The sequence below is a fragment of the Chrysemys picta genome, chromosome 6, assembly GCF_011386835.1.
Source record: "Chrysemys picta bellii isolate R12L10 chromosome 6, ASM1138683v2, whole genome shotgun sequence".
Taxonomy (NCBI): Eukaryota; Metazoa; Chordata; order Testudines; family Emydidae; genus Chrysemys; species Chrysemys picta.
In genome coordinates, this window is record NC_088796.1 from 24,002,685 (window position 1) to 24,023,601 (window position 20,917).

At 41.9% G+C, this 20,917-nt stretch overlaps 1 protein-coding gene across 4 annotated transcripts; it reads right to left on the reverse strand.

The window, feature by feature from the left end:
* Positions 1 to 1,820: 1,820 nt before the first annotated feature.
* Positions 1,821 to 20,594, reverse strand: C1QTNF3 (C1q and TNF related 3). Of its 4 annotated transcripts, none has more exons than XM_005303584.5 (6): positions 20,267 to 20,594; positions 13,990 to 14,101; positions 11,504 to 11,658; positions 7,780 to 7,909; positions 5,909 to 6,008; positions 1,821 to 2,255 (listed from the first exon to the last, which is right to left on the reverse strand). In XM_005303584.5, exons 1-6 carry the CDS (start codon positions 20,348 to 20,350, stop codon positions 2,096 to 2,098), a joined length of 741 nt encoding a protein of 246 aa, XP_005303641.1. In that variant the 5' UTR covers positions 20,351 to 20,594; the 3' UTR covers positions 1,821 to 2,095. The 4 variants fall into 4 exon arrangements, with proteins under 4 accessions (XP_005303641.1, XP_005303640.1, XP_042701353.1 ...); XM_005303583.5 differs by having other exon boundaries at positions 20,060 to 20,488; XM_042845419.2 differs by having other exon boundaries at positions 20,099 to 20,471.
* Positions 20,595 to 20,917: the final 323 nt, after the last annotated feature.

Consider the following 20,917-nt stretch of genomic DNA (forward strand, 5'->3'; position numbering starts at 1 on the left):
AACACTGCACTAAATACACAGACAAAACCTAAAGTTACTGGATGATAATTAATTAAAATCCATATTTTGTCAGTGTTTGCTGCACAAAAATAAAAATAATGAAGATCTTATTGTTCAAGTATCAAAATATTTTCCCATTTTAAAAAGGCAGTTTACGTAGACTAGGAATGAGTACAAGAATATTTAAATACAGAGGTCAGATTTTAAATTCATTAATCTATTGTACTGGTATTGGTAATCACTATCCTATAAAAGACGTTCTAAGAAATATTGCTAGGATTCAGAATTTACACTCATGCTAATCCCACCTGCTTCCTATATATTAGTGGTGCCTTACATCTGTTGCAAATCACCAGTTAAGATGCTTACCCTTTCATCAATGTGGAAGAAGAGCCAGTGCTGCCCAGAGGATTCAGGGAGCCTAGGGCAAAGCAATTTCGGGGGCCCCTTCCATAAAAAAGAGTTGCACTACTATAGAATACTATATTAGTAAGGACTGCTAGTTTGGAACTGCTAGTAAGTTTTAAAATAAAAAGTTAAGGGTAACACAGGATTTCAGGTAATGTAAACTTGAAGAACGGAGGGCAAATGTTAATGTTTATGAAGACTGTGGAATAGCAAAAATGGGCAGAGCCAGGCGTAGTGTGGCCAGGTCTACTGAACCAGCTAAAGTTTCAATTTATCAGCTAAATACTATACTAATGTAGCGACTTGTTTGCCATACCACAATGTCTTTCCTGAAATACTGGATCCTTGAGGCATAACTTCCAGAAAAGACCGTGAGGAAAATGGTAAGTAAACTTGAGGGTATTAAAATGTACATCCTTTTAAGAGCTCCATGAGATACCTGCTTCTCTAGCTCATGGTGCTGTTTGAGCATTCCAAACATCTCTGGCAATATGCCCCTGTCCTGAAATCTAGTACCCTGCTGTACCAGGTTTCATAGATTGGAAGGCCAGAAAAGACCATTATGATCATTTAGGGGTTCTTTTTCTCTCTGAGGCTCCCCGCAACATGCTATAAAAACTCCACTGCCCACCTGTGCCACAACAGCTGTTTTTCTGCATATAAAAGCCAGGGCTCTCATTAGGGGGTATCAAGCAGGGCAATTGCCTAAGACCCCACACCACAGGGGACCCCATAAAGCTAAGTTGCTCAGGCTTTCGCTTCAGTCCTGGGTGGCGAGTCTTAGGGCCCCGGGCTTCAGCCCTACACAGCGCAGCTTCGGCTTTCTGTCCTGGGCCCCAATGAGTCTAATGCTGGCCCTGCTTGGCAGATGCCCTGAAACCTGCTCGTGGCCCCGCAGGGGGCCCTGGACTGGACCCCTGGTTGAGAACTGGTGATCTAATCTTACCTTCTACATAACACAGACCAAAGAACCTCTGCCTTGAGCTGCTCTTAAGCTAAGAAATCCAACCATTACATTTTTTTCCTGAAGCAGGTAAATTCATACTAGAAAACTATACTAAAGTTACCAAGATCATCTTAAAAAGGTTCAAGAGGGTGGGGCAATCACCTGAATCCCTAAATACCTTTTTTTTCACATTTTTTCTATTTGTAAAAGTTTTTCTATAGCCTGTTCCTCTAAAACCCCTATCACCTGAAGCTGAGCCGACTCAGTTATTCACAGCCAGTTTCCATGGAGGACTGAATAAATGAATGAATAAAGGACTATGAATTAAGGATTGTACAGTTCCTGACGTACTGAACAAAATCTATCTATACACCAAATTTGGGTCAAACTGCCCAAACCACTTTCTAAATAATTTCTTTAAAACCTTTTCTCCCTTTTTTCCACCTGTTTTTTTTTTATTTGGGGGGGGGGGGGGGTTATTTTATTTTTATTTTTTTTGGCTCCCCCAATAGAAACATGTAACGGTCCATTAGGTGCAACCCAGGTGACAATGTACCTTCCGAGAAATAGCATCTATGTCATTTACCCAATGTGTTCAGCACCTCTGATACATGAATGCCAACATAATGCATCGGGATAAGCTTTCCTGATCCTACCATGTTGAAATGTTGTGCCACAGACCAGGAAAAAAAACAGAACAGCTTGGAAAAAAAAAAGCTGCCTAAAAGTGCACTTTTTTTTTTACTTTGTTTCAAAAAGAAGAAACCCAGCAAAGGTGGAGAAACGCTGATGATCTCCATGGAGTGCTCCGTTCCCCATTCGCAGCCAAACTTCATCTCCCTTGGCAAGTTTTAGCACTGCACTGTTTCCTGATGTGTCAGCTTTTCCTTTTGATTCATAGCTAAAAATGAATATTTTACAAAGAGTTAAGCTTTTATTTTGTCAACAATGATCAAGTAAGTCACCTAAAAGAAAATGCTAAGCCTAAAAAGCACATTGTTTTGCTCAGTATATTATGTTTTAAATTGTAAATCAAGGCAGGTATTGAGTCAGACAGAAGAAGTTTATTCAATTGTCTCGCAGTTGGCTATGTAAATTAAGCATTGTAGGCCAACACCATGAAAGCAAAATCTACACACAGAGTAAACAGGGAAAAGGGCAAGTACTGGCAATTGTCTTGGGGGGCAGGGAGGAAATGAACCTTGAAGAATATAAATAGAATGTAGTGTGACATTTTGGCACCCATTCACTAAGGAAAGCCTGGAAAGAGAAGAGGACGTTCATGAGTACTTGGATCCTGGTTTGACTGAAAACCAGCTAGTTCTGCAAAAGACTAAATCCTTGGAGTGAAATTACTTCATTACATTGGAAAGGTAGCTAGTGGTAAGTGGAGACCCAGGTTTACATTTTATGTTTTTGTTTTATAGGTAACCATCTCTGTTTGTATTATCATCACTCACTCTCTCTTAAATCTTAGCCTTTGATAATAAACTTATGACAATAAACAATTTATTGCTTTCACTATAAGTATATCTCAGTGCTGTTATGTTATACTGGAGCAGATCCTCAGTTGAATTAAACTGGTGGGTGCACTGTTCCTTTGGGGACAGCTTACCTGGTAATTTCTGTGAGTGCCCTGTGGTTAAAGGGGTGGCTACAAGGGAAAGAGGGCTCAGGGATTGAAGTGCACTTATTGTTAACCTGCAAGACAACGTAAGGGCTGGCAGAGCCCCAAGGAGATTGTTTGGGTGGCTAACAATCTGGCAGTGTCTGGGAGCTGACATTCAGTTCAGCACAAGGAAATCTTTTTCTCGCTGGAGGTCGAGGGGTAATAAGGTGACTCACAACCCTGGGTACCCTTGGGAAGCATCACAAATGGATCCCCAGATTTCTCACATATCCAGCTATCTACAAATTCTGAACCATATGATGAACAAGTGACTGGGCTCAAAGTCTGTCTTTTTGGATACTGCCAAGGGCTTACGATTCCTGAGCGCATGAGTAAAATAAAAACTTCAAAATCTGCTTAGCTGAGATAAATTCTCTGCAATGTGTGACAGGACACGATTAATAGCACCCTGGTCACTGAGGTTGGTGCAGCACTGGGCAGAGTGCAGTCTTAATTGAAGTCAATTAATTAGTTTCTGCTGAGGATTACTGACCCTTGGGTGGCAATTGTTGGGCTAATAAGGCAATTGGCTCAGTAATTGGGAGGATATAAGGAGGAGGAACAGGCAGTAGAGGGAAGCTCAGAGGGTGAGGCTGGGCTAAGGAGAAAAGGCTGCATGGAAGTCTCCTCCTGCTATAAGCCTGCAATATGCTCTGTTATACTTTGCAAGGGAAGAACAAATACACAGGTGCTGAAAGGGTAACAAGCTGGTGTGCATTTGTGGTTAAGAGCCCAAGAAAGAGGCCAGGCAATGTGGCACACCAGGTAGTGACTGAGCCACCTTGTGACACAATGACATTATGTACAGGCAGCACTTAGCCTTCTTACTAATCCATAGCACTGTAGCTGAAACCTCATCTTTCTTTAGTATAACTTGCTTTATTGTAACATTCAGTAAGGCTGTCATTTAGATGGCATGTGCATCAGAATCAACCTGGGATGAATATTGTTATTTTAATCTGTCACCATTAGATCACAACCCCAGATCAAAACTGTGACCATTTGGAGAATCTGTCTATGTACAGTGTACAAATTCTGGCTGATGTCAGAATGTGGAATTCACCATTTGCAGACAGGGACTGTAGCAGTCTCTGCCAGACCAGACATTAAATCTTCCGTGGTTGTCTATTCGGGTGGAAATGCCTTGAACAAAGGGCTTGGCTGAAGCAGGAAAGTACCCATCAGGAGAATAAAGAAACCAGGTGTTTGTAGGGTGACATATAAACATGAGGACTCAGAGAGACACATAGAAAGCTTTGGGCAGGAGAGAGGGGCATGCTTTTGTAGCAGGGGTGTGCTGTTTAAATAAAGGTCCAGCCAAAGTGAGAGAAAACTAACTGACCCATATGGGGGAAAGGATTCTGAAGAGAATCCATGAGCTTCTGAAGAAGGATCCTGGTACAGCAAAGGACTCCGTTAAGGCCAAAGACCTCTCCACAATTGGTGAGGCCCCCGAGGCAGGGAGATGAGTACAGATGTGCTTGGCTTCCCCCATCCCCCATGCTGCTAAGTAAAGAGTACTGGTGTTTAGAATCCTGTGTAAAGTCTGCCTGTGTGTCTGTTTGCTTTCGCTATCTTGTGCCCCTGAAGAGTTACATTGTAAACCCAGAGCACCCACATGGCTGCCCTTCTGAAAGAGGGTGTGCTACAGGAAGCCTGAGGGGTCAGCACTGGTCCCAAGGGTTAGGCAGTTGGACTTTGGGGATTCTGCTCTCAGAGGGGGTGCTAAACAGAGGAACTGCACCCCAAGAATTAGCCTAGACTCCCCCAGGAAGGGGCACTTCCTGGACTCTGTTCAGACTCAAGAGGCTTAAAGCACTAGGAGCCCAGTGTGGTAGGGTTACCATACGTCCGGATTTTCCCGGACATGTCCGGCTTTTGGGGGCTCAAATCCCCGTCCGGGGGGAAATCCCCAAAAGCCGGGCATGTCCAGGAAAATCGGGAGGCTCGGCCGGGGCCTCTTTGTGCGGGGCCGGGGTCGCGGGGCCGGGGGCATGGTGCCGGGCCGGGAGCCGGGCCGGGCGCGCGGTGCCGGGCCGGGGGCCAGGCCGGGCCAGGGTCGCAGTGCCGGGCCGGTCCCGCGGGGCCGGGGGCGCGGGGCCAGTCCGGGGCCGGGGAGCCGGGCCCGCGGGGCTGGGAGCTGGGCTCGGGGAGCCGGGCCGGGCTCGGGGAGCCGGGCTCGGGGAGCCGGGCCAGGCCCGCAGGGCTGGGAGCCGGGCCGGAGTCGGGGAGCCGGGCTCGGGGAGCCGGGCCGGGCCCGCGGGGCTGGGAGCCGGGCCAGGCCCGCGGGGCTGGGAGCCGGGCCGGGGTCGGGGAGCCGGGCCGGGCCCGCGGGACTGGGAGCCGGGCCGGGGTCGGGGAGCCGGGAGTGGTCGGCCGGGGCCGCGCCTCCTCCCCCCCACACCCTCCCCCTTACCTGCTTCAGGCTTCCCGCGAATTAAATGTTCGCGGGAAGCAGGGGAGGGGGCGGAGACTTTGGGAGGGGGCGGAGTTGGGGTGGGGGCGGGGCTGGGGGCGGGGGCGGGGCCCCCGGGAGTGTCCTCCATTAGGAGGCACAAAATATGGTAACCCTACAGTGTGGTGGACTCCAAACAACAGCCTGGGGAGTGTCCAGCCAAAGAGGAATTCTACCAGGGCTCCGTATATGTGACAAAATCACTAGCTCCTTCCCCAGTGGTGGGGAAATTCTAATCAAGACTGAATTTTAGTCTCAGGCACATCTCTAGTAATGACACACAACTATGAATCTAGGAGGGCAAATGTTCCACAGGCTGTTTCTTTCTGATGTGTTTCATACTACCACGTTCCCTCCAGAATGTGTAGTAAGAACCGACATCCATGCAAATCTGTCTAGCATGGTGAAGAGCACACATCTCTCAACTTACCTATATAAGCTGAAAACTGTATTGCCATTGTGCATGAGGTACACGTACACTTCCTCCACATCCTCATGTTTCATCATGCTGAAGGTGAAGAAATACACCCCTGAAAAAGATATAATGCGCAACATGCATGTGTGTTTTACATAGGGAGGTGGTAGGATACATTCCGCAGACGTGTTTGTTGGTTAGAAAAGAGAGGAGATTTTGCCAAAACCAGGCCTCAGTGAAGTCACTGGGAGTTTTCCCTTTGACTTTAGCCAAACCTAGATTTGATTCTGTCATCTGATGCTCCACTGAGCACAGGGGATCACTGAAGTCAAGTTCCAAATAAAATAAATTTACTTAAAAATGGCAGAGCCTTCCCTCCCAGACTGAGAAGAAAATTACTAAAACATCCAGTCCAATGACCTCCCCCATTCCCTTCCCTTTCCTGCTTCCTTGCTCCTATCAACTCATTGCTTTCCCCTCTTAACACAGTCTCCACAACATACTTTTTAAAAAATGTAGACAAACATGACACATGGCACTAATCACCCTGATCACTTTGTTTGTACACTGTGTCCCTTTAGCTCACCCTTTGTCTTTTTTAGATTTTAGCTCTTCAGGGCAAGGATTGTATCTTTTTCTGTGTTTGAAAGTATCTAGCTATATTGTGGATGCTATTTTGATATACAATCATAAACGACATGGCCTGGAAAATAAAGTACTATATGTGGCACTTTAGAGACTATGGTCCCAATCCTGCTGTGAGTTCTGTTTGGGCAGAGCTCTCAGCCTGGGCAGAGATTGCTGCAGAATCCTGGGCCTGACATGGAAAAGTTAGCCATGATTTGCATATGTCAGTGTGAGTGGTAAATTCCATGTGTATACTGTCCCGCAGAGTGAATTTTGTTTTCACTCAGCAATCTGAAGGAAATGACCCAAAGTAATTGCAAATTCCTCATCATACCTTCATCAGAAATAATTCCTGACTCACTATCATCAGTTAATAATCATTCCCATATTCTTGTGATTTGCACATGTGATCTCCTTCCACTTGCGAGGGACACAGGTATCTACAGGAACCCACTATGACTGACATCACTGTATGGTTCTAGAAAATAAGTTAAGAATTAAGGACCTGAACCTGCAAACACTTAAGTAGGTGCATAACTTTACTCCCATGACTAGCTCCATTAACCTCTAAGGGACACTGTTATGAGTAAAGTTACACATGTGCATAAGTGTCTGTAGGATCAGAGCCAAAACAGGACCAGAGGGCCGGATTCTCATGTACGCTCCAGCCACTTTTTGCAGCTCTGGCTGTGTAAAGGAGTGGAAAGGTGCTTTGCATCCACTTTAAAGTATAGTTAAAGCAGTACAACTTGTGTATGTAGACCAGGCCACAGTGCAAATGAGAACCAGGCACAGAGAGCAAATGACGTACTTATTCTTAAAAATTGTCCCTCCAGGGCAGAGGTGATGCACCTTGCCCGGACAGTGTGCTAAAATTTGCACTGCCACCTCCTATGCTTTACTTGTATTGTAGATAAAAGGAAGTCACCAGTTTCTACGGCTATAAATTTCCCCCCATTTATAAACTCCAAAGTCATGTTTTAAAAACTCATCTCAAAGATTTGAACACCAATGAAGACAGATAACAGTTGCTCTTATTTGAAAAATTACTACTTAAAGTTCTCTCAACTTTGTCTTGAACTCCTAACTTCCCCAAACTGAGGCAAAGCCAAGAGTACTTGCAGTTAAATTCTACTCCTAGTGAAGTCAATAGCTAAACTTCCTTTAATTTTAATGGGACTAGATCTTTCTTTTAATCAACATCTGACTGACACTTTTTCAGACAGAAATTTACACTACTTTGCTTTATAAATACTCACCGTTCACTGGGGCACCAAATCTACCAGTCATAACATCAAAGAAGTTTCCAATATTGGTTTCAACACTACTGAAGATTATCCCACTGTTCTGATTGCTGAAATGGGTTGCCATAGAAGCCATGAATGCAATCTATAAAAATATACGTCTGATTTAACCAGTGGTTAATGAGCAGGAAAAGGATGACTATAAAAACATGACCTACAGGCTTTTTTCTGACATGTGCAGTCTATTTATTTTCCTTACAGAGATGTTCTTTTAGGGTCTGATCCAACTGCCGTTAAACCCCAGTAACAAAACTCCTATTGAATCAATTGCAGGAGGACTAGGCTCCTTAACTTCAATGGAACTATTCATGTGTGTGTGTATAAAGTTAAGCACATCATATGGGTAAATGTTTGCAGGTTAGGGCCTTAGTTTTCGATTTCACTTTTACTTTAAAAGCTTAGAGTGATATGATAGAAAAGTTATAATGTAATGTATGGTATTTTAGCATAAACATGATAACATTGGCTTGCGTAGGTTCCTCAAATCCATTTAATTCAGTTACTGCTTTTAACTCAATGTTAGCTGTAAATAAGGCTCAGTAAACCCCATACATGTTATTGTGTCTTTCTAGCTACCAATCAGAAATGGCCTAAGCAATTCTGAGGCCATGTGATTAGGGCCTCTCAAGCTGCACTGTCCAAGGTTCAACATTCTTCATCCTCTACCATCTGCTCCAACTTCCTTTGCCATGCTAGCTCAGTCTGCTTGTATGAACATAATGGGATGAAACTAAGAAAAGGGGAAATTTAGATTGAGAAACTTCTTGACAGTGAGATATATTAGGCTGTGGAAGAATGTTCCAAGGGAAGTGGTGGATGTCCCCTCATTTGGGACATTTCAAACTACGCTGGACAAGATACTAGAAAACGACTATTTTGCCTAGGCAGGGAAATGGGCCGTCTCTTAGTTTCTGTGATCTCAAGGCAGCTTGGGACAGTGGACAGGGCATAGGACTGAGGGTCAGGAGACCTGGGTCCTAGAAGGCCACAAACTTGCTAGGCAAAACACTTAACTTCTGTGAAGTGCTTTGAGACATATAGATAAGCGCTAAGTATTTGTTATTAGCATTAAGTCTCATAGGAAAAGGCTGTTTTCATGAGAACATATGAACTAGAACCAGAAAAAATACCCCTTCAGAATCAAAGAATCAAAACCACAGGAGTAGGTTCAGATCCTGTGACTGAAATCCTAAGCCCCCACCAGAAATTCAAAGAGGTTCAGTTTGGGCTGATTTCTCTATTTTCGCATGCATTTGATAGACGGAAAAGCTGGTAAAAGTGAACTCAGTTAAGTTATTGTATTGATGTGAAGTAGTTACAGAGTGATATTTTATGCAATGGATTAATTTTTGTCCAAATGCCATTTGAAATTCTAATCAGCTCTAATCTGTTCTTCTGGAGCTAACCAGAAAAGCAAAAAATAATGCCTTTCATCCACCTTGTCTCGTTTCAACATAGCAGATCAGAAATGGATTCATTCTCTTTTAAAATAGTCCTGGTTTTAAAAGCATTATATATGGAAACATTTCCCCCTTCTCCCCCTACCCCTCCAACATTCCAAAGCATAATCTAGTTTTAGAAACTATAGGCTATATTGGGCTGATACTTTTTAAGCAAAACGATTTGTTACAAGCAATGAGGAAATTCTACTTAAAAACTGATGGCATGATATTCAGTTATTCAGCAACGTTTTCAATTACCGCCAAAACATATACATTGGTAACAGTTCTGATAGCTAATTTCAAAGTTAGAAAAATACCCAGAAGGAAAATAATTGTAAGAAGGATGTTTTTCAAATCATTCTACCATAAAATTCCTCCCAGATAATGATCTTTATAAGCATTCTCCAGCTATTTTGCTGTATTACAAATGTCAATTAGTTTTGGAAACATTTTCAAGCTGCACTTTATTCAGTATAAGAACTCTATCTTGATGCAACATTATGACTGAGAATTTAATTACAGAAAATTAAAAGTTATTGCCACCACACTGCACATATGTAGCAATTTGTACTGGTGTATTTGCTCTTAATTTTCATATCTTTTATGTATATGCAAAAACATAACTGAGTTATGGTTGTTGTGGAACCATAACTTTGAATTAAAGATGGGCCCAGATTACAAAGTTTGGGTCTGTAAACTCATCAAACTACTTCCCCCCCCCCCACCCTCCCCCCAAAGTTAGGGAATGTTTGTGTCTAGGTTCCTTTTGTATATTCTGCTTAGTTCCTTCAGTGGTGCACCGGGCTTGTGCTGATCATGCTGCAGGAAACCGTGTTGGTGATACTGGATCATAAAGATGATAGATGCTCTTAAGGCACTTAGGCCCAGATTTTTAAAGGAATTTCAGCCTTGCTCCTCTGAGCACTGCAAGGCTGAGATGATTCAGACAGCTATGTCCAATTTTCAAAAATGACTTTAAGTACTTATGCCCCCAAGGCCCATTGACTTTCAACAAGACTTAAGGCTTGTTTAAATGGTCAGTTAGTGTGCAGCAAACTGAGGTGTAAATCTACAGTGACTAGCGTGCTGTCCACTATGTGTGTGGACTCTGCTACTGCACACTAAAAGTTTCCTAGTGCACTTTGATCTACTCCAGGAGTAGGTCAGTGTGCGCTAGAGAACTTTTAGTGTGCAGCAGCAGAGTTCACACAGTTAGTGCATGGCATGGCGGTGCACTGTTTACCCCTTGCCACTTCTCCATATACACAAGCCCTCAGGCTCCTAAGGTACTTTTGAAAATGAACGTAGCCATCTACACTGGAAATTTCAAAGCGTTGTCGTGGGAATGGTCCCGTGGCAGCACTTTGAAGAGCGAGTGTGGTCGCGTGCGAGTGCCCAGAGAGAGCTCTCCCAGCGCTCCTGGTAATCCACCTCCATGAGGGGATTAGCTCCAAGTGCTGAGAGCACGTCTCCCAGTGCTTGGAGCCTGTTTACACTAGCGCTTTAAAGCACTCAGACTTGCTGCGCTCAGGGGGGTAATTTTTCACTCCCCTGAGCTAGCAAGTTACAGCGCTATAAAATGTAAGTGTAGACAAGCCCTAAGTCACTTTAGGCACTAAATAGTCCTAAAATTTGGCCCTAAGATGCAGATAGGTGCTTAGTGGGATTTTCAAAAGTGCCTAGATGCTTTTGATAATCCCATTAGGAGCATAACTGCATCTTTAGGCATTTAAATACCTTTAAATATCTGTCCCTTATGCCTTGAAACACTGACTGGAGTTGCCACCTAAATAACTGTAAAAGTCTGGACCCTGGTACCTCTTGTTTTGCGGTTTTTTTTAACATGAACCAGAAAGTGCACCAATATGTATTTGATGCATGTTAATAAAAATGTGATTGTGTCATTTACTGTTCTTTTATCATGTGCACATTACATGAAAACTGGCAATAAACAGCTATTCCAGTTGGAAGGGTTTATCCTCTGTCCAAAAACCATTTCTCTGTTTGCTTTTTACAATAAAGATAGATCATGACCTGGCAACACTTTTTCAGGATGACTCTGGCAATACTTGCAGGACATGTTTCTTAATAATGACAAATAGTGTGTATATCACACCATACTTCTTGTTGTTCAGTTACAAGTGGGCTTGGTCTAGAACTGTATTGTGGTAATTGGGTGCTGTCTTTGAGAGGGGAAAGAAAGCTATACTGTAAAACACATGCTAAAGACTTTGTACCTGAAGCTCCGGTGGAATCCCAGGGTAACCCTTCTCTCCTTTTGGTCCGTGATGGCCACGGTCTCCCCTTGGTCCCAGGTCCCCTTTGTCTCCTTTGTCACCTTTGGCTCCTTCATTGCCAGGTGCTCCATTATTTCCATTGTTTCCATGATTTCCTTTAAACAATCAAAGCTTTCTGATCAGTTCAAATAATCTCTCTCTCTCTCTCTCTGTCTCTCTCTCAAATCATATCTATGACAAGGTGCTTCCCTTCCCACCCTCGCTCTATAACAAAACCTCTTTTCAGTATAATAAGACCCACGTTTAGATACCAAGAAATAAAAAATGGCTAGGGGGCTAACCTGGTGGATTTAAGAGATTTTAGGATTTTGGCGGGGGACTTTAAAAAAGAAAGTGCAAACACCTTTAAGGAATAAGGCTCATGTGACTTAGGTGCTGGTGTATAAAATGCAGACTTTTCAGGCCATTGCTTGATTTTAGTGCTAGCTCTTAATAGTAGAGGACCTGGGGACTGCTAGGGAACCGAGTGTTGCAGAGCTGTCAAAAGTAAAGGTGGTTTGGTAGTTGAGTACACTGAACAGTTTGGATTTGTTTGGATTTTCCCTTTGAATAAAGGCTCGCTGTTTGAACGGCTGTGTTTTTCCTCAAAGTAACCCCGAAAAGCAGTTTAATAGCCTTCTAATGCATCTGCACAATCAAAAGTGATTTGGGCAAAGAATTAGGCTGTCTTCGGGGAGTTTTTCACAGGCCAGCTAATGCAGCCAATTCTGTCTATGTTTCAGTCTATGGTTGACTAGTTAGGTTTGAAAAAGCTGCTTAAGTTACTTTAGATAAGTGTAGGAAAAGGCCAAGGATCCATGATGAAACTCTGCTGATTTAATTTCAAAATGATAACAGTCCCCCTTACATAGACAGTAACTGCTATTGGTAATAATATCCTACACTTCCCAATATTTACTTGAGAAATTGCTGGTATACTGAGCCACCATCTATGGCAACTGACAAGAAAGCAAGACAAAAACACTGAATTTGGCCAAGCTATAGTTTCACATTGGACCAGGGCATAAATAGGTCCATATTGCAAAATACAATCCTGTGTATTTGCAGTATACTGACTGGCACTGCGGGTTGGGGAGGGGTATAATGCAAAACATTTTTCCATCTTCTAAGCTGCTAAATATTTATGACTTTACTTTCCCTAAATACGAAGTCATGTTTCTCTATGAAAAGCCTCACCATGACAGTTCCCCTATGTCTGTAGAGTTATACAGTATTTATGTAGAGTAAAGGGTTGATAGATGATTCACATAATAAATCTTATTTACAACAGGCTAATGCCAAAAAATTTCAAAGTAACATGTTATTTTTTACATTTTTTGCCAGCCAAAGCTGCTTATTTAAACACTTCATACAACACACACTTCACCATTACTGGAAACTGCTACCACCAGAATATCAACAGTCCGTTTAAAGAAATATTTAATAGGGATACCAGAACCAGAGTTACTGTCAGCAATGTGTAGAAAGAGACAGAAAGAATGAAAGTAGTGAATGAGTAATTAAAAAGAAAAAAGCCAGGCTGTTGAGGCAAGCTACCCAGACTGTGACACAATCCTATATATACCACAATTGTGTTATAAATCATCTTAATGAAGATAATTGCTAAAGCAAACCTAAACCCACTGGCTGATCACCTTTTCCCCTTCCATATATCTCCCTCTCTTTTCATACCCACACACATACAAACACTGGACCAAATTCTGCTCATTACTAGAGTGCTGTGTTTTTCTATGCCCAAGAGAAATCATACTCTGGCTGTCAAACTGGTTTTTATTTTACATTAAGAAAGACAAGAAAGAAAGAACAAACGTGAGTTTTCCCATGGGAGAATACAGGTTTGAGCACTGGCCTGCTAAACACAGGGTTGTGAGTTCAATCTTTGAGGGGGCCATTTAGGGATCTGGGGCAAAAATCTGTCTGGCGATTGGTCCTGCTTTGAGCAGGGGGTTGGACTAGATGACCTCCTGAGGTCCCTTCCAACCCTGATATTCTATGATATAAAGTGTGTCTCCTCTGTAAATGTTTGCAGCACATCTGGGGAAGAAATGGCTCCTGTCTTGGAAATTTATAAATCATCCTTTGCAAAACAAAGAAAACAAAAGCAATATCCACCATAGGGCACATCCCCTTCATTTCAGTGGAAGCGTCGCTCATATAACAAAGAGCAGAATTTGGCCTACAAGCTATAAGAAACACATCACTTTCATTAATGATGGATCCATTAGAGATTAATTTTATTAGCAATTGGTTTTGATTAGATTGGAACCTAAAACCTGACTCCAAATCCCCACATAGGTTATGGGAAAATTTGGATCTGGATCCAAATCCATATCCAAGCTCAGCCGCTTGCTTGGGCCAATCTCTGATTTTCACACTCACAATCTGCCGTTCGACTGATCAGAAATCCATCGGAGTGACACTTTTACCTGGCATCCCAGCAGGCCCTGGAGGTCCCGGTGGCCCTTGATAGCCTCGAAATCCAAACTCTCCACGGCAGCAGCTACTGCAGTCTGGATGTTGAGGTCCACTTTGAGGGGGCTGAGTGCAAAAACATAGGTTTTAAATTAACCATTCATAGAGTGTATTTGCTATACATACATCTGCATCCTGGTAGCAGGGTCTCCACTATAGCCCCCTGCTTGTACATGCTCACAAGCTTTCTGAACATTTCTCCTTTGAGACTGAAATCTTCCGTGCCTGGTCTGTCCCTAAAGAGGTTGGTTTTGAAATTTTTTCAGTTGTTCTTGAGTTATAACATCACTTTTATATCAGTTTCCCCCATTTGAAAAAATATTCTTAAATAAATAAGATCAAGTTACTAAAAAATGATAGAACTTTTAAACTTAGTCTCCAATCATGTATTTTGCTGTATGCAGGCAAACTACAATGCCTGCATGAATTCTCATAGACTTCCGTGGCCCTTGGTGCGGGCATGCTAGCCGGTATGCAAAGAACTGCAGAATCAGGGCCTTAGGCGTCAATGGGGAGAACTTACTCGGCTAAATCTGAAGCAATATGAGGCTGGATTTTCAAAACTGTGTGCACATGTGCAAACTCGAATTCCTGCACAAAAAGTGGATGTGCCTGGCTAAATAAGGGGTTGCAAGTATGTGAGTCAGGCATTTGCAAGAGTATGCAGGCGCATCTGAAAATCTAAACCTCAAATGGAAAGAAAACATTTGGGGCATTTTGTTATATTCTGTGTGTGTGTGTGATGATGGCAATCTTACCCAATATGTTATTCATATGATGAGTGCAACGATGTATCAGTAAAAATATACTTAGCATGAGTTATATGCAGCAACATTTATTGTATAAGAAAGTTTGATAACACCGTATATTTTTATAGTGCTTTTCATCCGAAAGGAATTCCAATTTATTTTATGCATACACAAGTGGCTTCACATTCACAGACGTAGATTTAATAACTGCAAAGGGTTCTCATATAAATATTCATATTGATTCAGTAAAATTACAAGGATTGTGATGAGTTAATTGAAGTTGAGCTCCTCCTTTTTCTTTCTGGAAAATAAGCCCCAAACCCACAATCTGCAACTTGAAAGAATAGCAGCCCTGGAAAAAAGAAGCCCAAATCCACTAATGGTTGGTGGACTTGGCAACCCACTCATGTCAGGTTCTTCAATAAGTGACTTGGGGGAGTTATGTGATTTTCAACCACCTGCAGAAAAAGCTGGCAATTCCCATTGTCATTTGACACTGATGTTCCAAATAGTGCAAAACTCATTTGTAATCTCAACACATAAATGCTCTGCTAGTCTATCAGAATTTTTTTTTAAAATAGCTTCAGACAGACTAATCCTATATTGGAAAAATAATGACTGTGCAATCCGGTAACGCAAAGAAATTCCATCCTGTTACTGAAGTGACAAATGACACAAATTTGGTTCATTTGACTTATGTCACCAGAATTCTTTTCCTCTATGGCTGTTTGGTTATTAATTCTCTTCTTGTCGATATTTAGATGGGAGATCATAAAGAATTTTAAAAAGGTACTTTAGGAAGTGATTCTTTGGTAGGTGGAACTCTTCTGAAGACCTTCTGACACTAGAAATCAATTAAGGATTCTATGGCCTTTTTTATAAGACTAGTTTGTTAGAGCCAGTATCTGAAATTCAGGTTGAATCACTGCAGTCCGTTTACCTAAATTCTCTCCAGTTTCAGCTGGAGATGGTATTTTTCACTTCCTGTCAACAACAGTTACATGTAAGTGTGCAGTGTTGAACCTCTGCGATGGCCATGCAGGAGGTGGTTGCATTTCAGTACTGCAAAAGGTGGTTTCTCTCTAGATAAATATAACTTCCTGAGCCATTTGGAATTATGGCTGTATGTTTTCCTGGTTCTAGTCCACAAACCGCTGAGTCATTGGCTAACTCATATCATTTTAATCAATAGGATTAAAATATGCAAAATACCTGAGAAGGACAAGACAAGGTAGAGAAGAGGATAAAGGGAGCAAGATTAGAGAAAAAAGGGGCTGATGTGACTAACTTCTGTCACATTTTCAGCACTCCATGAGTGCCTCACGTCTTAGGACAGAAGTAGAAAGAAGAAGCTGAGAGGAAAGGAATAGAGAGAGAGTTGTCGTGTACTGAAAACTGTTAAAATTGCAAGTTGTTGCTTTAAATTTGAGCTGGGCATTAGGGGGGTTCCTGATGCTGCTTGCAGGCTAGGGGCTCCGTAGGGAAGTGTGTGATCTGGGCCTAGCTTTAAGAGAGAGAGTAGATTGCTGATATCCTCAAGCAACATCATTATTCTCTCTCAGAGAATTCAACAGGACATTACATTTAAAATGGGCCAAACCCTGCTATGCTGACTTAAAAGTTGTCTTGTTGACTTCAGTGGAGTACTTGTGTAAGTTCTGACCTAAGATTTGTCCTATTAGACTTAAAAAATCTTTTGACATAGGAGTGAAAAATCTGTTCATATTCAATGCCCCCAAAACAAAGAATTTTCAGGTTAGGTTTTCTTAATCTGAGGAAAAACAGAACTCTGTGCAAATGAATATGTTTTAAAGTAAAAATCTGGGGATATGAGACTTAAATGTGAATGATGAATAACGTAAAGCTACTTTCTCTAACCCTTGAAATGGGATCTGAAGATTCATTGAGACTCATTTGTCAAAGTCCTTATAAATTCTATTGCACGGCAAACCTGTGGAATTTTTTCCTAAAATTGAATTCAGTAGCTTGTGAAAATCACCTGTCACACAGATTTCCGGGGAGAGACGAGATTAAAATGAAGATATTTGCTGGATCTCTGAACATTATACACTTGAGTTTTCTTAGATTGACAGCTAGGAAATCTATCAGTTTAGGAGGCAGCTAAATAGTCAATAAAATTCCTCTAATTTGAACCTATGGACCAATTATAACTGGCGACACAGACATTTTTCCATTTCTTGCTGGCTTTTGTTAAGGTTTTATTTTACTCTGTCCAAAACAAGAAGTTAAATAAATACCTGCCACCATGGGTCCTGTTCTGAATAAGAAGGGGGCAAACTGGTGTACATGGGTGGGGCGGGGACAACTTTCACCTGGCTCCCTCTTGTAGCCAGAGGTGTTTCTGCAGCACCCTCCATCTGTCCCCTCTCTTAAGGGTGCCTTGGGAGCCCCATATAGTCTTTCTCAGGATAATCATCAGCTCTGAAAACGGGTCAGCAGACCAAAGTAATTCAAGATAGTCCTCAGTGTCCCAAATACAACATCCATCATAGCAACCCCATAGCTTGTACCCAAATCCAATGCTCCTGCCGATTGTGGAGCTTTTATTCTTTCCAGCAGAAGCTTAGCCTCCTGGGTCTGCCTTCCTTCCTCTGTCAGCACACGTCCTGTTCTGAGAGGGAAGGCAGCATATATATATGCCTCTCCTTCTGAGAGCTCCTCCTGATTGGCCAGGAGGGAGGGGAGCCCTGCCCCACCCTGTGCAGCAGGGCTCCTGATGCCAAGCCCGTAAAGTAAGTGTCTTGGGATCTTTCCAATCCACTGCTAATTCCCCAGGACCACCTCCTCTCCTCCAATTTTGGCGGGTTCCTGAGCCTGTGCTCACACCCCCATCACTAGGATGGGGTCTTCTGTCCCCCATTAGGCTTAAAGGGCCAGCACACCTCATTATAAAAGGGCATGGAAGTCCTTCCGGCTCCTTCTAGATTCATGTCATCTGTCAAAATAAACGAAATAAATAAACCACCAAAAACACAAGCAAAAAGCCAGTATGTCAAGGTGCACTCCAATTATATCAAGCAGCAACAGAAAGAAGATTGTATCTATATCTGTTCCATACATATTGTCAGCTACAGGGCTCGAGGAAATCATGCTACACAGCTCATATGTTATCAGCAGTGTGGAAATTCGGCATAGGGAGGGGCTTGCCTATTCTCTTTGGCCCCTCTTTGTCACCTCACAAGCTCCTTAGACATCTGGGGGATGAATTCTCCTGGCATTGTCATTGAATGAAACAGCTGGAGACATAGGGGGCATTCTAGGGGCAAGACATCCACAAGGCACATGCAGCTACCCGGATTCTCAGCTGTTGCAGGTGGCAAAGCAGCTCAAAGGAAAACAGCTGCTGGCTGTTCTGTTTCCATTGAGGGACATACTGATCCTTGGAGCAGCCCAAAATTGGGTGAACGCAAAAGCAGCTTGTTCCTCTCTACCTGAGAATGCATAGTCTCTAGTGATGGAAAAGACATGTTAAATCAGCCATTCCATGCTGGATTTCCCCTAGTGTACATTTGCTAGTCTTTGATCTAGTTTTAAATGAGCCAAGAAGTGGGATTGCATCATTGCCCATGGGAGATTATTTTCCAGACACAGGAATGGTGGACGTGAACGACCTGCAGTCAAGTCAACTGTGTGCCAATTGGCCAAGTCCCTCTTGCTCAATAAGTAGTTCCATTACTGTAAATGTAAAGATCATCTAAATACATGGTGCCAAATTCTGTCCTTGGATATACATGCAGCTCCCAATGACTTCAATGGTATTATATGTCAGAGGGCTGAATTTGGCCTTTTTTGTTAATTATAACAAATTTGTATTAAATTATATATTACTAAAAATAAATTAAAAGTCAATTCTTAAAGCACAGGCCACTAGCTCTTGAGCTAAAGGAGAATCTTCTTTAATTATTAGCAGCATGGGGTCTATGGTATGCAGTTGCATAGTATTCCATCCAATAGCAAGAAGTGGAACACACAAACACTAGCTGGCTCGTTATAATATACCCTCATTGATTATACTGTTTATGTACAGAAGTTCAATTTAATGTTCTGTAACAAAGGAAGTTTATATGCTGTGCTGTATAACCATTTAACTGTAGGAAATGTCGTTGCTGTATTTTGAACTTATTGTCATGTTTTGCCATATCTCAATCTGCTTCAGTTCCTTAAGCCCATCACAATTACCTAAAATCAAAACTCATTTCTACTTGTCACGAAACAATTATTATCCATCCCACATCTGCCTCCTTCTGCTTTTGGGAATTCAGGATCCAGGGTTGAGACAGAAAAAAATTATATAATGTTGTCAACTGAAATGTAAAGACTCAATCATTTGCATTCAGTAGGGGAAATAAAACTCTCATTTTGTTACTGACTGTAAAACTTAGTAGACAACAAAACCTCCAGCCCAGAGCAGAGGTAAAACTTTCCATTTTGTTTACTGCTCAATAAAACTTCATCTTATCCCCTTCAACATTTTTCCTTTTTCTAAAAAAAATCTGGATTGCAGTATTTTACATATGACCAGGTGAGGTAACTTTCCCTTTGCTCGGAGCTAATGACTAGAATATATAAAATGCTATGTAAAACGCATAAGTGATTCCTAATAAAAAGCAAACTCTACAGTCAATTTAAGAAGCATTAATTCCAGTTCTTTTTTTCCACTAAAATAAAAAGGGCAGCAAATACACATATAGCATGTTATATCATACCTACTTATGTCTCAAATGCAGTATTACTGCCAGGATTTAAAAACAAAACAAAGTCCAACTTAGAGGCTATCCATTGCAAATATTCGCTAGTGCTTTAAATGATTTTCTCAAGCTCAAAAGGATGTATTTTTTCTATACATACATTTCAAGTAAACTGGGATTCTTTTCTCCCAGTTGAACAGTATCCTTCAGAATATCAACTGTTTACCAATTTCATAATTTTTCTTCACATACAAACAATGTCCTAAATAGATTATAAAATCTTAGTCTACTAGAAAAAAAATATTTTTCAATCATTGAGAAACTGTATCTCACCATATCTGATTGCATAGAATCAAAGTTTCAGCAGAACAGTGGGCTGCTGGCTGTGTTCTCACTGTCCCCACCCAACTCCTGGCTCTACCAGTTCATTAAAAGATTCTGTGAGCAACCCAGTAGCATACAGACCAATAAGCAGCATTAATAAACCTCTTTACTTAAATGGATCATTCATAATCTTAGAAAAAATCCGATTTCAAAGTTATTCTTAGAAGATTAATTCAGAGTACCTGGACTCTGTCTGAGGTAGTCTGTGCTACATCATCTACCTCTGGTCTCTGGGCTTTTTGGTCTGTAGAAGTGCTATTATCATCAATAGTTGACTCTATAAGTTGACTCCGCTGTCTCAAAATTTCCCTGCTGCTGGAACCTTTATGGCCAGTCTGGTGGTGACTTTGCAATACTTTGGCCACTGCTTTATTAGATCTTCTGCTCACCTCCATGTATTCATCTTGACACAGGCAAAATGGAATTAAAAACAAAGCCAGCAGATGCCAGGTGATGAAATCCTTCACTGCCATGTTACTCAAAATAACAACTTCTCAAGAGTCCAGAAAATGTCTTTTAGAAGGAGAAGCCTGTTTACTGCATCAGTAGTTACGTGGTCCTTTCCACTGTTAAGCTTGGCACTTAGACCAGTACCAAGTTTTATACGTTTGTGCGCAATAAATAAAACCATGAAAATGCCAAAGTGACAGGATTCTTCATCCAAAATCAGTCATGCCTCCTTAAACAAACCAAGCATTATTCACCACAACGAAAATTGATTTGTATGCTGGAAATGGCCACCACATGTAACGGACTCCTGTGGTTTCTATTTGGGGGCATTTAAAAATGTGACACTTTTGGGGGTGGGGGTGGGCATGTTTTCATTTAAGTGTGAAGAAATGTGATGGAAAGGGAGAACATGTGGCTAATGGTTTATATTGCTTGATTAGACATGGACAGGCTATGAATTCACACTCTGAAATATCTTTCGGACACAGTCATCTTCTTTATTTGCCAGGAAACTCACATACACGACTGCGTCAGCTCAGTCAGAAAAACCATCCAAGAGCAATTAGGAAACAAAAATACAAGAGAGCCTT